This window comes from Micropterus dolomieu, unplaced genomic scaffold, assembly GCF_021292245.1.
Source record: "Micropterus dolomieu isolate WLL.071019.BEF.003 ecotype Adirondacks unplaced genomic scaffold, ASM2129224v1 contig_13843, whole genome shotgun sequence".
Lineage (NCBI taxonomy): Eukaryota > Metazoa > Chordata > Actinopteri > Centrarchiformes > Centrarchidae > Micropterus > Micropterus dolomieu.
In genome coordinates, this window is record NW_025742829.1 from 1 (window position 1) to 18,605 (window position 18,605).

The 18,605-nt window shown below is 40.6% G+C and overlaps 2 protein-coding genes across 2 annotated transcripts; both read left to right on the plus strand.

The window, feature by feature from the left end:
• The first annotated feature begins 2,853 nt into the window (after positions 1–2,853).
• Positions 2,854–3,804, plus strand: LOC123966627 (olfactory receptor 6N1-like). The gene has a single exon (XM_046042769.1). It carries the CDS (start codon positions 2,854–2,856, stop codon positions 3,802–3,804), a length of 951 nt encoding a protein of 316 aa, XP_045898725.1.
• Positions 3,805–12,715: 8,911 nt separating this feature from the next.
• Positions 12,716–13,657, plus strand: LOC123966630 (olfactory receptor 6N2-like). Its single transcript, XM_046042773.1, has one exon. The coding sequence runs from the start codon at positions 12,731–12,733 to the stop codon at positions 13,655–13,657; it is 927 nt and encodes a 308-aa protein (XP_045898729.1). The 5' UTR covers positions 12,716–12,730.
• The last annotated feature ends 4,948 nt before the right edge of the window (positions 13,658–18,605 follow it).

Consider the following 18,605-nt stretch of genomic DNA (forward strand, 5'->3'; position numbering starts at 1 on the left):
CCTTTCAGCACGACAACGACCCAAAGCACACATCCTAATCCACAAAAGCACGGCTTCACCAGAAGAAGATTAATGTTTTGGAACGGCCCAGCCAGAGCACAGACCTGAATCCAACTGAACATCTGTGGGATGATCTGAAGAGGGCTGTGCACAGGCGATGTCCTCGCAATCTGACAGATTTGGAGCGCTTTTGCAAAGAAGAGTGGGCAAATATTGTCACGTCAAGATGTGCCATGCCAATAGACTCCTACCCAAAAAAACTGCCTGCTGTAATAAAATCAATAGGTGCTTCAACAAAGTATTAGTCTAAGGGTGTGCAAACTTATGCAGCCAGGTTATGTGAGGGTTTTTATTTTTCATTTTTCCCCCTCGAAGATTTCAATTTGTTTTTCAATTGAATTGTTCACATTAAAGGTTTGATTTCTTTGTCTCATTATTTTACATCATAACAACCTGGCATTTTAACAGGGGTGTGTAGACTTTTCTACCCACTGTATGTATAGCCTAATAATAATAATAATAATAATAATAAAAATAATAATAATAGGATTAATAGAAAGATCTGCCATTACATAGGCTAAATAAAATCATTCAAATAACAAGCATTGATAACACAGTCAACTTAAATGAACGGCATGCGGGCGCAGCTGATTATTAGCCTCTACCACCAAATACAAATACAAAACGGTATTTGTTTTTGATGGTAGAACGGTTCCACGCTCAGGGGAAACACATGAAGCACATGAAACGCTTGTGCCAGCAATAACTGAGAGCACTGCTGTTTGCGGGCAGAGTTTTGGACGCGACCTTTTGTGACCACATTTTCGCACAAGGCACAGCAGAATAACTCAATGTTTAAATCTCCCGACACGCCAACAGGATCAGTCAGAATCTAATGTTATTGAACGTTCTGTGTTCTTCTCCACATCCAATAGCTGCTGATTCACTTCTACACAGCCATCATCCAGTCTGTCCTCTGCACCTCCATCACTGTCTGGTTTGGATCTGCCACCAAAAAGGACAGGAGCAGACTACAACAGACAGTCAGGACCTCAGAAAAGATAATCTCATTCAGGACTTATACATTTCCAGAGTCAGGAAATGGGCAGGAAACATCACTGCAGATCCATCTCACCCCGGTCACAACCTGTTCCAGCTCCTCCCCTCTGGTAGGCGCTACAGAGCACTGTACGCCAAAACCAACAGACTCAGGAAGAGTTTCTTCCCTCAAGCCATCACTCTGATGAACAGCTGATTTCTGACTCACAGTGTCAGGAACAATTCCTGTGCAATAATCCAGTAACTCTGTCTCTAATCAGACACCTGTTTACTGGTTTCCACTGGTTTTCACTATTTCAGTGCTGTTCATATTGGTATATTTTCATATTGTATATACTGTATACCAAATCCACCTACCTCAAGTCACCTGCACATAATACTTATTTATTCCAGCATCCTTTGCACTGTGCTCCATCACACCGTGTACATGTATGTGTACCTATATATCAAATCCACCTCCCGACATGTACATAATAATAATAATAATGATTATAATAATTTACTCCTGCATCCTTTGCACTCTGCATACTGCACTAGTTGTCAATATGTATATATTCATAGTGTGTATATTTGTGTTCTCTATTCTGTAGCCTGTGTTTAATTTTATTGTAGTTTTATTATTGTATTATTGTATGAGTAAGCACATCGGTTGCAATGTACATTCAGAGTCAAATTCCTCGTATGTGTACACATACCTGGCAAATAAAGCTGTTTCTGATTCTAATGTGCAAACAAATAAGGATTTTTATTAATTAAATAATATTTAAAGAGAAACACGAAAAGTCTTCACAAGACTGGCCTGTTGGGATTTCTGGAATCCGCCTCTTGCAGTTTATCACATTTGCCTATCAGTCCCTTCCTGCAGTGACACACTGTCATTCTCATATTTATATATTAATGAATATGCAATTTACCAGATGTCCATATCGTCATTTGGCCAGACCGTACTGTAAGGGGTCTGAACACAGAGGTTTAGATCCATAAGTAGTCTCAGAGTCCGAACAGTTGAAGGTACAAAAGCTGTTTTCTTGATCATGTGACTAGGATTGTGCAGCATCAGGGCAGGTTGGGAGTGGCAGGCAGGAAACACAGAACAAAACTGTGGTGACAATGGCACATTTACCGTGTTGAAGGAAAATATCACTGTTTGGAAGGTTGTCTGCCTAGACTTCATACTTCACAGCTGCATTCACCATTTTCTGACCTTCAAATCCCTTTGAATCACTAAAGTTGAGCACATGCACAAGCTAATCAACACTGAAACAAAATGGATGCATTAAACACAAATGACAGCTGACATCAGGTGAGAGGCTTTACCTCCCTTTGCACTGTAAACGTTGCTGCTCGCATCCTAGCAACAGAAGAAGATAAAAGTTTCTACAGCCGCTTCACTGTGGATCATTACAGGGTAGAGGTTCATCTGTGGAGGCACTCTCAAGTTGATTAACAAACACTGTTTTGAGCAAGCTTTCATTATTATTAATGATTTGTTTGATCTTTGAAACTTGATATTTTGTCAGTTGATGTTTGTAGTAGTAGACGTGTAATTGTTATTGAACACAACAGGACAAATTCCCGGTTCAGTTTGCCTTCTTGATTATGCATGCATATGATTATAATGCACTAAGACTATTAACTAATCTATACTAATCTATAGTAAGGCATTGGATATGTTTATTGTTCAATGCAGTTTTACCTCTCCTCCTCCACTTTCTTTTACTTTATCTTTGACCACTCTCTCTTGTTTGTTCTTTGTATCCATCTCTGTTTTTGCTTCTCTGTTGTGCAGACACAATGAGCAATAACAGCTTTACTCCTGGGTATTTTCAGCTGACTCTGTTTACAGACTCTGGGCCCCTCAGATATCTGTTCTTCTGTCTGTGTCTGTTGATCTACATGACTATAATCTCTGCTAACGTTGTCATTATTCTGACAGTCTGCCTGGAGAAGTCTCTGCATCAACCCATGTACATGTTTCTCTCCTGTCTGTGTTTAAACTCTCTGTACGGCTCAGCCGGCTTCTTCCCCAGGTTCCTGATGGACATTCTGTCTGACACTCATTTGATCTCACGTGCATCTTGTTTCATTCAGATATATGTTATTTACACCTACGTATCATGTGAAATGACCATCCTCAGCATCATGGCCTATGATAGATTTGTTGCTATTTGCCAGCCTTTACACTATCACAGCAAAATGACCTTTAGGATGGTGAGACATCTTCTGATTTTTGCTCTGCTCTACCCTGCATTTGAAATTGGCTTCATTGCTTATCTTACGTTTCGGTTGCCTTTGTGTGGAAATAAACTGCACAGGCTTTTATGTTCTAACTGGCCTGTGGTTCGGCTCTCCTGTGTGGACACAACTCTGAACAGCATAGTAGGTCAGTTTGTTTTGATAACAACCATCTTCATCCCCCTGCTCTTTGTCCTGTACACCTATCTACAGATTCTGCTTGTGTGCAGGAGAAACTCGTCTGAATTCAGAGGAAAGGCGTTACAAACCTGCCTGCCCCACATAGTGACATTTGTGACCTATTCGTTCTCTGTGTTCTGTGAGATGTCACTGAGTCGTTTTGAGACTGATGAAATTAATCCAATCATTGCAGTTGTTTTATCTTTAGAGTATTTGATCATCCCCCCCATAAACAATCCTCTAGTTTATGGCCTGAATTTGCCTCAAATCAAAGGAGTGATATTTAGATTTTTGAAGATACACAAAATGGGTCCTGCTGCCAAAATGTAAAACTCATCATGCACAAGCTGTATAGCGAACAATGAAGCTTTAAGCCTCTGTTATTGACAAAAAGTTAAAGATACATGTAAGTAATGTAATGATTTTTTTTTGCTATCACATTCATTTTCAAGGAGATGAGAATTTATATGAAAAAAATAGACAATATTAAAATAGATGAACCTGAACCACAACAATTATATTGATTTTGTATATGCATGGTTCAGCACACAGCTCCTCAGACTAAAAAACATCAGTTTTTAACTTTGGATGTTACTCCATGTTTATTCTGTCTATTTATCTATATATACACTAAACTGTAATGATGAAGGATAATCAACAAACAAAACTAAGAGTGTACAGCCATGGCAGCTGTCCTCTGGGGCTGTATTCAGCACAGCTGTGTTTTGTCACCATGTAATGCAACATCAGCATGCTAACATGATGATGATCATCAGGTATGTTTACCATGTTCAGAAACTTATTTTATTGAACACATTTATTCCAATTCTGAGAGGACATAAGTGTGTGTACTAAATTTCAGGGCGATCCAATCCAGTAGTTGTTGAGACATCTAACTAAAAGCCAAAAATGTCAGCCTGCTGCTGTCAGGGAAAGGTCAGAGGGTCAAAGTCAGTACTATAGTTTCTCTGGGGACCATTAATGTCTGGACAGAATTTCATGGCAGTCTATCCAATAGTTGTTGCGATACTTAAGTCGCATATTTAAGTGAACCAAAGTCATAATTTATTTAATCACATATGTTTCTTGTAATGTCACTCATTTCTATGATCTATAATAATACAATAAAGTTTTTAAAACTAAAAAGTCAGAATCAAGTTTTATTGTCCAGGTATTTGTACGCATACAAGGAATTTGACTCAACTTTTATATTGCTCTCAATGTACACGTACAGGCATACACACAGGCAGCTTACAAAAAAAGACAACAAGCTCAACAAGGTAATGATAAACATTAAGCTACTATTTGTAGACAGCAAGACAATGATGCGGAGTGTAAAGGATGCTGAAAAAAATATTTGTGTATGTTATTAGTGATGGCCCGGGGAAGGGAGAAACTGTTCCTGTCTGGCATATAGTGTTCTGTTATAACAGGGGAGAAGTTGGAACAGGGTGTGATAGATCTGCAGTGATGTTTCCTGCCTGTTACTGACTGTCTGTTGTAGTCTGTTCCAGTCCAGTCTGGTAACAGATCCAAACCAGACACACTGCAAATAAGGGTAGCTAAAAAGAAAAAAACACAAAATTTGAGGAGAAAATTACTTACAACAAGATCAATTATCTGTCCATGCAGCAAGTTAATTTCACTTCACAAGAAATCTTGAAATAAGATTGTTAAATCTAAAAATAAGAAGGATCTGATAAGTATTCAAAAGGGTTAAAATAAGTACAAAAGTCTGATTATTAGATCAAATTACTTGAAATCAAACTTCCTACAGCACAATAATAAGTGAAATATACTAAATATAAGCAAATAATTCTTATTTAAAAATATTTATATTTTTAATTTTAGCAAATTAAGGCTTCGGAACAAGACAAAAATAACTACTTTAAGTAAAGTTATACTCCGTTTCAGTGAAGTATGATTAAGCTGTTACTTAATACAAGTTTGCTCATCTCAAAATAACCTAAATCCAATAAAACTAAAACCAGTCCTTTATCTTAGAATATACATCGTAACTGATTTGACTGAATCAGAACCACGTTAAGTATGAGTACTGTCAACATTTATTAAAATGTCTATAACAGCATATAATTACATGCACACCGCTGGAGTGGAGAGTGTGGAGTTGCTGCACGCTTTTTAACATCAACATCAAATTTATAGACGATTTAAGACTTTTTTAAAAGAAAAATAAATAACAGTTTTGCACATAACACATACACTGCCAGTAGTGCTGTGGTTTGCCACATGAATACAATCCACAAAATCCACTTTGTAACATCTGCATCAGTGATTTGTAGTGCCTCACCAGCATCTTCAGACTCTCCTGGCTGGCTAGAACAGGACGGTCAGGGAAAGATGTTTCAATGTTAACACTTTTCAGCTAAATGTTTTACTTAATATATAAGTTTAAGATTCTTTATCATAATAATAATTTGTTCGATATTGTTCACAGCAATGTGGGCAATGGTGGTGTCAGCTGATAGACTGGAGTCAGAAAAAGTGTTAGTAACCATCAAAACGTTTAGGCCCCGAGAAATAACAAATTATGTGCTTAGGAATTTCAACATCATCATCTCCAACAATTTAGACTCTGTCTTGCCCTCCGACAACCACCATCGTAGATAACAGGCGAAAGGTAATGGAAGGCTTACCAACAACATCCTCTGCAGGTGCAGTTAGTTGAGTGGTCAAACTCTTGGGCAAGGGGGTCTGAGGCTGAGTCAGATGGCAGCGGAGGTGGAGGTGGGGAAAATAATTTGTTAACAAGTATAAGCAAAAGAACAAGAAAACACAGGCCAGTCTCCACAAGTACTCTGGCATACAGAAACCAGGACAATGATGGCGCACTTTTATTTTTTCCCGCTTTTAGCACACACCTGCACAACTGTCGCTGAGTTCATCATTGCTCTCTAGAAGTATGGTGTAATCTCTTGAACCACTTGTGTCGGCACTTCTGTCACCATCTGTCTCACTGTCTGTGTTGTTTGAGCAGAAGAGAGTCTTCTTCGAGGTCCCTCATTGTGGCATGGACCCCTGCCTCTTCCTTGACCTTATATTTTGTCGCTTGTACATTTTGGTGTAAATGGTCAGCTGTGGTGAAATTGTGTTTTGATAAGATGTTTTTTCTTGTTGCCATCCCACCAAGTTGTTAATAAAGAAAAAACATAAGGCATATCTGTGCCAGCATCTCATAACATAGGGTAATAGTCAACAAACTGCTGTGACATTATTCTCATTTCGAGTTTGGAGGGTTATTTTACTTCTTTCACCATGGGACTGGCACGCAGGATAGCTGGCTGCGCACCATTTCTAACTGAATCTGTGTACACCACATTCTCTGGTGGGTCTGGCCTTTTCATAGTTTTGTCAGCAGTTTGGGATATGGGGTTGAAGGCTTGGGGCTGACGAGGTGGCACAGCACTAGTTGAGGGTATGATCCCACTTCCATTACAAGTGGTGGCAACTTGGCTTTTCAAAGCCTCCTCATCAACACTGGCAGCTGTAAATTGATCAGACAAATATATGTGTTTTTGTCTCTCTAAATACCAACACAATATAGTCCAAGACAGAATGTTTGCAATCCTTAAATTACTGCTTAGGCAAAATTGACCAATTAGGCTTTCAACAACATTATCACTTAAGTTGTGGCTTCTGACAGCCTCATAAAATGTATATTCATTGCTGAAAGTACATAAAGTGGTGCATTACACCAATTTGTATTTATAAGTATTATAAAAGGTTCAGTGTGTAATGTTTCTGAGTTTCTATCGACAGAAATGCAATATAAGATCCATAACTATGTTTTCAGAGGTGTATAAACACCTTACATAATATAAACCATTATGTTTTTATCACCTTAGAATTAGCTACATCTACATAACCGCGGGCACCTCCTTCCATGGACGTCGCCATGTTGGGTCGTCATGTTGCTACGGTAGCTGAAATTGGACAAACTGCGCTACTGAACACGTTCTGTCACTACGTTGTTCTTGTTCTACTTCTGGTAGAATTCTGTAAACAAGCTTCTCACGCTTTTATTTTGTAGGCAAAACCACTAAAGAGGAAGTGATTATGTGAGTAACTGTTGCTGTCATGACTGAGATCTATCTCAGCACCGCTATCAAAGCACCGTAATCTGGCAGTGGGCCAGATATTATTGTTGGCGGGCAGTTTTGGCGAGGGTCCATAATCACAGAGAGACTGAATGCGACTGAATGTTTGTATAAACTTTATCTAATGTGTGGTTTATAATGGACTGTGGTGCAGAAACAGTGTTTCACACTCTTGGCTCACATTTTCCATGTTATCTGTCAGTGGCCAAGTCACAATAACATCTGGTTTTACTGAATAATTAAGTAAATATATTTTCTTAATAAATCTACCTAAAGAAACCTCATTTCTTGACTGGCAACTCTCTGCTGTCTCAGAAGAGACACCTTTTGTACTGTGTCAGCCCCCGTAGCTGTCCTACGCTCTTTGAAAGGTTAGGGGGCAGTGGTAGACTGGATAGATGGTTGCAATTCACAACCCTCACCACAAGATGACACTAAATCTCACACACTGAACCTTTAATTCAAATCAAAGTGTGTTCAGCAACAATATCTTTTAGTAGATCCTGAGACAAAGATTCATATTAATGTCAACTGATTCAAATAAAAGAATGCATTTGAGGAAATTAGAAACATTACTTGCAGCAATAATTATTTTTCTGAAAATGTAATTTTTATTTATATTTTGGACAGTTACATTTTATTGTAATAACCATACAAAAATTAACTATTTTCGGTTATCAGACCGCGAAATCGCCGGAACGTTAAGTGACTGACATCATCCAAATGTGACGGACATGAACTGACGATGCGCACATGCAGAAAATACTGTAATTCAAAATGAAAACATAAAAGAAAAATATATTCTTGTTAATGAAAAGTGTTTTAAAATAACAAATATCATAATATAAAACCAGGTAGCCATAGAGTGTAGCACAGTACTAAAAGCAAATGGTAAAATTGCCTCACTTTCCCATCGTCCCTCAGGCTCATTGTCATAGCAGAAGGCAACAGCCCTCAAATTGTTCATCATGGCGGCGTGGAGATGTATGATCTGTTTAGTTTTTGTTGCTTTAAGTCTGAAAGTGCTCCTTAGCCACATAAATACAATTCACGGTCATAGTCTGGATTTTTGAGTTTACTGTGGAATTGACAGTTGTGAGCAAGACTTCATTCAACTCATTCTTGCGCCGCATTAAACGGAGGCACCTTCTGTATTTGATGACTGAATGGCAACCAGGGGGATGGAGAACGATGCCCACAGCACACTCGGGGGATTTTGGCGTATCAGTTTTTTCCAACTGTAACACTCCTGAAACGACCAGCACTGGAAATATCGCGTGACGCTTCTGTACTACAGCAGCCTGAGGTTGTTGGCAGATCTGTCCCAGTAAGTTTCAGCAGTCATTTTAACCTCTAGAGTCAAAACTCTAGTTTGTCTTTTATATATAACGGCATTATTGTTAGGATAGCTTGCTATGATATAACACCAAAATGTACATTTTAACAAGTTTAATTTGACATTCACTCATTATTTATCAATATATTATTTCATCGTTATGAACAAGCCATGGGATCAGGTCTGCTTTCTGTCCCCAGAGTCAAACCTAAACGCCTAAACTCGCCCCTGGTTGAGCAGCACACCTGACTTCAATCTAATCATCCTTCTGGTTAAATATTCCAGGCAAATGTCATTACTTGTAAACAGGGATAAAGTTTGCTAACTAAATTAGTGATTTTTAGTTAGTTTTTAGTTAATTAGTGAATTTTGAGGCTGTATATGAGTTAATTAAATAAAGCATAATACAAATAATAAAAATTATGAAGAGCATAGTGAGAATTACCATATATAGTAATTTTACTTAAACATCAATGTCTCTTTATTTCATTGTTACAACAAACTGTGTCCTTTACACAGTTTAATTTAACATTGAGGGTTATGTCCTGACGTCGTGCGGTAAGCGTATTATGTAGTTCCGGTTGGTGGTGCTTGTGTGTTACTGGCAGCGTATTTTTGCTACACTAGCTCAACCCACAAACATTTGGGGCGAGTATGCTTCCTTAAAGTACAAATACAACATTCGACACCATGAGTCTTGGATAAGTCTGTCAATTTTCTCTAAAAGTTTATCAAGGAAAGATAGAAACTGGTCTATAATTGTTTAGCTCTGGGTAATCAAGATTGAATTTGAGATGCCTGAATTAAGATAGTAATTTATTTAACTTATAAGTGTTATTTGGGAGAAACTATGGATGTAGGATTAGAGCAGCATGGTTAGGATGGGGTTTAAACTTAGCCATGGGATGTAGAAAGTAATGCGGTGCTGTGATGACCATTGCTAAGTATTTAAATGTTAGAAAATTGCCAAAAGAACATCAAGAGCAGGTCAAACTACTAGAGAAAATAGTGACTATTCCACACTATAAAAAGGTGAAGTTAGGAGGAGAACCCTCTTAACAAAGTAGGTGAAGCAGTTGAGGTAAGCCAGGCCAGACCATGTTCAGAAATAAAATCATTAATATAAATCTTCCTAGAAGGGGATCTAATATTTAAAAGTGCAAACTTCATCGGCTCAGGTCTGGGCCTCACTGGGACGGACCGCATCAGTCTGATTTTCACTAGGTTGTGAGAGCATTTCTGCCATAATGAGGAACCAGTGTGACATTAATGTGTGAGACTGAGCTGTTGTGAAGAGTTATTGTGACAGCTTACTAACAGGAATGGACAATATGTTCATACCTGTTGATGTGTGGTAGTAACAGGCGTGTATTTTTACGGACTGACATTGTGAAATTACTGAACTACATCTGATTCCTACATGACGTGGATTTACAACTTAACTTAATCAACCAGTATAACCAATACAGTAACTGTTGTCAACCCAGTTACTGACGTGTCAGCCCTGTTACTTGTAAAATTGAATTCACACCTGAGACCTTGTAACACTAATGAGTCACATGACACCAGGGAGGGAAAATGGCAAATTGGGCCCAACTTGGACATTTTCATTTAGGGGTGTACTCATTTTTGTTGTCAGCGGTTTAGACATTAACGGCTGTGTGATGTGTTATTTTGAGGGGACAGCAAGTTATATAAGCTGTTCACTCACTACTTTACACTGGAGCAAAGTGTCATTTCTTCACTGAGGATTATTTTTGCGCTGGAACACATCTGAAAATCCTAGCTTGACCAGGTTATGTATAAAAGGGGCTGCTGTTTTCACAATCCATCTATCCATTTTCTATTCGTGTTCTGGCTTTTCCCTAGGGTCTCAGAACAGTTGAATACACCTGAAAAAGCTCCAAAAGGAGGCGCCCAACAGGCATCCTGATCAGATGCCTGAACCACCTCAACTGCCCTCCTCTGATGCAGGGGCTGTACCCCCCAAAAACTCTACAATTGTAAAGTGTTCATTGTTCTATGACCTGGACCAAGTCCACATTGCTCTTCCTAGATTTGTGGTTAAACAATCGTTCGGAGTCTCCATTCCAGCATCCTGGAATAAGCTTTCCTGTGGAGGCTAAGGAATGTGATACCTTGATACCAGGAGCACACCTTCCAGTCCCCCTTTTTAAATATGGGAACCCCCATGACTCAGGTCTGCCATCCAATGGCACTATCCCCAACCTTCACACAAGACATGAGGGGCATGTCAGACAAGATAGTTCAACGATGTCCAGAGCCTTTAGTATCTCAGGGCAAATCTCATCCACACCTGGTGCCTTGCTGAGGAGCTTCTTATCTCTCTGCAAGGTATATGGATGAATCTGGTTTGTGCTTAAGGCTGCAGAGGAGAGCAACAAGAAACAGGATTCACTTCCTGACTGTCTGAGAGGCAGAGCTAAGCACTCACACAGTCTGTAGATTATTGGAACTATAAAGGGCTGATTATTGAAAGGATTGTTATGATCAAAGGATCTGTCTATGAATCAATAAAGGTTTGGTACACAAATTACTCTGAAAAGACAAAACCCATTAAATTTGATGTCCCAAACTCTATCTTCAAATTCTGCTGTCTTTACAGAAGACATGTTTGATTGGGTTCAGGAATTCCTCAAAGTTCTCTTTCCACCATTCGACAGTATTCCATCCAATATCCATGTGCTGCTTCAGAAGGCACCTGTTCCAACCAAGACCAAAAGACATCCTGAAGCAGTAGCTCTATTACAGTAGCTCTTATTAGTGGATAACAGAGATGCTCACACTTGGCTAGAGTCCAAGTCAAGTCTCGAGTCTCCCGCGTTTATAATGAATGTTGTATCACCTGCAGCGTTCAATCCAGGTTGCTAATAAAACTGCACAGCTATAAGGAATTCTGTAACTGTAACCATTTATATAGCACAACCATGTGATGTACAATTCAGTTATTGATGGCTTATTAAGTTCTGTAAGTCCAAACACTCCCCAGGCTCTTAAACCCAGTGTAACGTTAACTAAATAAAACTGTGACGTTTCTAGCCAACGGCATATTTTTTTTATAACATGTTAAAGCCTAAAGTTTATGATGAATGGCTCAGCCGCTGCCAGTGTTTGTTGTACTCTCTCACGTGCGGCCGCGCGCAGCAGATGTTACGTGTTACGTAACATGAACATTGTTCATGAGTCCAAGTCGAGTCTGAAGTCACTGTGTGTGAAAATCTCTGGTGGATAACCAAAGTTTCTGACCTTGTGCATAGGGTGGAGCAGAGGTCCGTAGAGCATAGCGGTGTGGGCCTCTAAACTTTGCGCCAAAAATGAAATAGTATCAGGTGATAATGTTTGAGTAGGAAGGTATATGACAGTAGTAACGTGTTTTTCAGAAATTATTTTGACAATTACCATAGAAATGAATAGCATGATGTAATTTTATGGGGCACTGAAATATACTGCAAGTCATAAACCCCAGTAAAGAAAGTCTATCAGCGCCTCCACAGTTTTCACAAGTTGTTTGTCACTCTTGGTGGAAAGTTTAATAAGATCCTTGGAGGGTAAAGTACATGATAAAAACACTTCACAGGCTCAAACTGTTCACTTTCTTAAGTTTGGAAATGAGCACATACTAATTTCAGGGTCAGGTAACTGTGAATAAATAAGGTAATCCAATACAGGAGAATGTTATTCCAATCTTCAAAGTGAGGCCTCCTTTTTCAGATTTTATTCACATGTTGCTTGAAATTATCTGCCTGTTTTATGAACTGAGATATAATGCTTGAATTTATTAATGGACGAAGACTTAAATGTAACATATATAACTCTTGATGGGTTTGTGGAAGTCCACAACTACAGATACATTTATTTTACAATAATTTTATTTGTATATATTTTAGTAGTCTGCAGTAATTCTACTATTGTGTACCTTATCTGGATTCACAAAAACCTCCATGAGCCTATGTATGTTTTTATTGCAGCTTTGTTAATCAACTCTGTTCTTTTCAGCACTGCTATCTACCCAAAGCTTTTGATTGACCTTTTATCTGAAAAACCAATCATATCTTATTCAGCCTGTCTCTTTCAATATTTTATGTTTTACTCTATAGGCGGTTCAGAATTCTTACTGTTGGCAGTCATGTCCTATGACAGGTATGTTTCTATATGTAAACCTCTGCAATATCCAACCATCATGAAGAAATCCACTGTCATTACGTGCCTGGCTTTAGCTTGGCTTGTACCTGCTTGTCAGCTTGTGGTATCAGCAACAATGAGCGTTTATGAAAAGCTCTGTAGCTTTACACTTAAAGTAATTTTTTGTAATAACTCAATTTACAAACTTCATTGTGTGAGTTCAAGAGCATTATCTATGTATGGTGTGTTCCTTTTGCTAAATGTTGCACTTTTTCCATTGCTCTTTATACTTTTTACATATGCAAAACTATTTACAATAACCTATAGTAGTTGTAGAGAAGTCCAGAAAAAAGCTGCACAGACCTGTTTACCTCACCTGTTGGTTTTGATAAACCTTGCCTTGTTGGGCACTTTTGATGTTGTTATAGTTAGACTGGAATCTGATATTCCAAAAACTGCACATTTAATTATGACTTTACAAATGCTTTTGTATCATCCTCTCTTTAATCCAATGATATATGGACTAAAGATGAAAGAAATCTCTAAACACCTCAAACAGTTGTTACGTCAAGACAAAATGAACTAATGTATCAACACTGATAACTGATTCTGATATAACAATGCAGAGATGTGATTTCTCTGATCCTTGAAAAGTATTTAATGTCAGGATTTCTTTTGATAACACCACTACCACTACCTTCAAAAATGTGATGACTGATCAGTTTTCAGCAGTTACTCTGTAACCTCTGAAGTTTCATTCTGAATGTTTCATGTGAATTCAAATTAATTGTACCACTGCAGAACCGTAGTAATACGTTTTACATTAACTAGAGATCTCATTACACCTGCTTTAACCTCTTACTCTGTATAAGAGTTGGTCTCTTGGATATCCAGCAATGGTTTCAAGCCCAAGGCCTCTGGAATAATCTGTCATTCTATCAACCCTAACCTCCTAACCCTAACATCTACTTAGCTATCTTATTTTAAATCATTTCTGAATTAATTCATTTATCACAATGTAGTCCCTGATCCTTTAATTAACTCTGCTCTCTTACAGTAGTTTTTATCTTAAATTTTTAACTACTTTATTTTTACAGCTGTCTTGTTTTTATTCTGTTATTACATAAATTTTTAAAACACTCTGCTTGTTTAATGGATGACCTCTTTATTAATATGGCCACAAAGCGTTGTAAATGCTGAAAACGTCATTGTACTGTTTTATTTTATAGCTGCCTAGTTTTTAGTCTGTATTATCAAATTATTGTTGTTTATATTTTCATTAAACGTTTTAAAACACTATGTTCACTTGTTCAGTTTATGAATATGGCCATTAAGCATTTTAAATGTTGAAATGGTGTGACAGGGTGATAAATGTTTTAGTGAATAGTTCAAACTGAACATCATACACTGTAAACCTCTGATAAACACAGTCTGAACTTCACTCTATTAGCATTAAAATAAAATTGAATAATATTGTTCACTAAGTGAAGCTTTTCCAGCTATTTCTTGGCAGAAGCAAGATAAGATTAGATAATACTACGGCCTGTATCACCTGCAAGGTGCAACTTGGACTAAGATATGGGAAGCATCATATTATAACAGATACTTCACATTTTTGCGTCTATTTTATTATGTGACATCCCAACATTAGTTGCTCATCAAGTGTGACCCCTAAGAGTTTAGTAAGTAAGAAATGTTTATTTATTACTGCACCTTTCACAGCTCAAGATCACAAAGTGCTTTCAAAGAGTAAAATAATAGAAATGAGACAATCAGAAAAGTAAAGAAACAACAATAAAACATACGCTGCAATGTCAAAAACAGTAAATTAATCAAACAATAAAATATAAGTAGTAATCAACATTAAAATCACACACTATTTCACACATTAGACAGAACAAGGCAGAAGAGCGTCTTCAGCTGTTTGGCCTCACTGACTACTTGTATAGAGGCACCCTTGATTGTTCATTATTTAGGGTATTGAAATCAGAATCAGGAAGAGTTTTATTGCCTTGTACGTTTTTACACATACGAGGAATTTGTTTTGGAGATAAGGTGCTAGCCATAGACAAACATACAGTTGACATAAATAAATGATGAAATATATAAATATGGGATAGATTGACAAAATATAAAATATAGTACAATAAATTTTAAAACAAACAACAAATATGTGCAATATGCCGGTTTGGTACAATGATGTGAAAATGAAATAATATTGAAATGTGAAAATATATACAGTATGTCAGTGGGGGGCCCGGGCCTTGAGGCTAGCTGCAGAAGGGAAGAAGCTGTTTTTGTGGCGAGAGGTTTTGGTCTTGATGGATCGCAACCAATGATACGCTGCAGCGGCTGCAGAGTATCATTTGCTCTGCAGATGGTGAAACTGACTCAGTGATGGCGGTGTAGAAGTGCACCATCATTGTCTTTGGCAGGCTGAACTTCTTCAACTGCCGCAGGAAGTACATACTCTGCTGGGACTTTTTGGTGAGGGAGGCGATGGAAGATGATGGTGCCCAGGAAGCGGAAGGAGTCCACAGTGTCGACTGGGGATTCACGCAGGATGATGGGGGATGGGCTCTTACTGAAGTCCACGACCATCTCCACTGTCTTCTGAGCGTTGAGCTCCAGACTGTTCTGGCTGCACCAGGTCACCAGATGGTCAATCTCCCACCTGTAGGCGGGCTCATCCCCACCAGAGATGAGCCCAATGAGGGTGGTGTCATCTGCAAACTTCAGGAGCTTGACATACTGGTGACTGGAGGTGCAGCTGTTGGTGTACAGGGAGAAGAGCAGAGGGGAAAGAACGCAGGAGGAGGTTAGGTTCACAGCATCAGTTGCCGGAGTTACCGATCTAGGGATTATCTGATCTTCATCGGAAAACGGAAAACCCAGAGTTTCCCTCATCTCAGGCTCAACATATCACTAATCCCGCTTTCTGAAATGGGGCCTTGGTGAACTGGTCTCTCTGATTACAGTCGTTTACCTTCTTGCCTTCTCGCACCTCCTTGCTAAACTTGTACTTTACCGCCCTGCACCCGGCTTGGTCCCCTTTTCCGAAATGCCTTCTCCTTTTCCAACCTTAACTGTCTGAGCTTAGCTGTGAAGCAGGGTTTGTCATTGTTATAACTCACCCTGGTCCATGATGGTAAACAGCTGTCCTCGCAGAAACTGATGTAGGATGTCACAGCATCAGTAAACTCATCCAGACTGTTTGTGGCAGTCCCTAAAACATCCCAGTCAGTGCAGTCCAAACACGCCTGAAGGTCCTCTACAGCTTCACAGGTCCACTGCTTAGATGTCCTCACACTAGCAATAGCTATATTTATCCTGTCGTCGCTAATGCCACTAATGGCTGTCATGCCACTCCTGAAAAAAGTTTTTCTCAGAAGTGAGGCACAGAGGGACCAGACACTTCCGGCAATAAATGGGGGTTTGGACTCCTTGGATGCCATCCTCTTGGTACCTCCTGCAGTACCGCCATCCTTGAGTGGCATAACCCCCATAATATAAAGCCATGCAGGTAGCTGAGGTGCTGTTGCTGCTGCTGAGGCCTAAGCAAAGCTCACCATTTCTGCACCCAACCACTCTCTAAATATTTGTCGAGGCAGCAAGGCAACTGCCTTGTATATTTCTGTGTGAGAGGCTTTGTTAGTGTGGGATCGTTTCTTGTCTTGAACAGCTCCTTGTGAAGAAGGAAAGTGTTCACCACCGTGATGTCCATAAAATGGCAAAAGAAAGTCTTGTACCACTTCATTGTCTTATGGTGGACAGTGTAATAGCCTATCAGGGCGTCAGATATATTGACACCATGTCTTTGTTATAGTCCACTACGGTGTCTGGAACAGGTATGGCCTCAGTTTGCCACACACCAGCCTCTTTCACCTTCCTCATGCTGTCACACTCTGCCTTTCTGCCATGCGGTGTTTGCACTTTTGTGTTTAGTTAGCGTTATTTTGGTCTGTTGGGTTTTGGGGGTCTGTCTTGTCTTTCGTCTAGTGTTCGGTAACCCTTGTCATGTCTGTTACCCCAGTGATCCCTCTGCATGTCTGTCTCTATTTTCCCCTGCTCTCTCTCTCTTTCTCTCCCTACCTGTGCCTCGTTAGCCTCATGTCTTTCACCTGTGTTGCTCCCGCCCTGCTCGTTAGTCCGTGTGTATATATACCTGGTGTTTCTGTCTTTTCTTTGTCGGGTCATTGTATGCTGTCTCCCGGAGTTGCTGTGAAGTCTCCTGTTGTCGTGTCTCCCTGTCGTGTCTCCCTGTCGTGTTTCCCTGTCGTGTCTCCCTGTCGTGTCTCCCTGTCATGTCTCCCTGTCGTGTCTCCCTGTTACCCTGCTCCCTTTGGATCTCTGTTTGGACTACCTTAGTTTTTGGGCTCTGTATTCAGCCACTCACCTGTAAGTGTGCTCGCTTTTGGTTTGTCCATTAAAACCCCTTTGTACTGTACCTCTTCCTCCCTTGCGTCCTGCGTTTGGGTCCTCCAACCTGCCTCACCCACACCAAACCATGACAGAATGACCCGACCAAGTGTGGACCCAGCGGACCTAGCGTTTCTGGCAGAGGATATAAGGGAGTGGACCTCGACTTGCGAAAGGTTAGGTTCCTCAATCCTGGATTCCACGGACTTAAATCGCAGACTGTTTGTTTATGGCCTCATGGAGAAGACCCTGTGCAGCAAGCCAAGGCTGCTGAATCTCCCCTCCCTGGCTGAGCAGTTGGTTGTCATCAGACGAATGAAGAGAGACCTCGAGCAGATCATGGACACTCCCGAGGGTTCGCTGCCTGGTGGCGCTCAAGCTGTTAGCCACCAGCCGGTTTCCCAGCCTGCGTCCCGATCAGTCAGGCTTGGCACCATCAGCCTGTCCAGCCACTCTCCAAGCCTGCCTTTTTCCCGGCCTGCTAGTGCTCCAGAGGCTAGCTCCCTGCCTGTTTCCTGGCCTGCTAGCACTGCAGCAGCTAGTCATCTGCCTGCTCCATCCCCCTCCAAGTCGGCTCAAACTTCCAGGTTGGTTGGGGATTCATGGACTTCCAGCTCTCTGGCTGCCTTTCTGTTGGACTTACCTTTGGAGCCAGAGAGTGAACAGACGGAGAGTCCCCAGCCAACCAACCACTGGTCAGAAGGGAGACCGGTCTGCTAGCTAGACTCCTGGTTCCTCGTCGGTGGTCCGACCAACACTAGCTTCGTTGTCGGCCCAGCCGACTCCCATTCCTCGTGCTCCGTCGGTGGTCCGACCGGCACCTGCTTCGCCGGTGGCCCAGCCGACTCCTGTTCCCTCGTTGGTGGTCCGACCGGCACCTGCTTCGCCGGTGGCCCAGCCGACTCCTGTTCCCTCGTCGGTGGTCCGACCGGCACCAGCTCCGTTGGTGGCCCAGCTGGTTCCAGCACCTCGTGTCCGGTCCATGGTCCCCAGCCCAGCTGTCCAGTCGGTGGTCAGACCGACTCCAGCACCTCGTGTCCGGTCCATGGTCCCCAGCCCAGCTGTCCAGTCGGTGGTCAGACCGACTCCAGCACCTCGTGTCCGGTCCATGGTCC

Bases quoted from the DNA above. Each gene is read 5' to 3' on its own strand.
- LOC123966627 (XM_046042769.1), top strand. From the start codon at position 2,854: ATGAGCAATAACAGCTTTACTCCTGGGTATTTTCAGCTGACTCTGTTT.
- LOC123966630 (XM_046042773.1), top strand. From the start codon at position 12,731: ATGGACGAAGACTTAAATGTAACATATATAACTCTTGATGGGTTTGTG.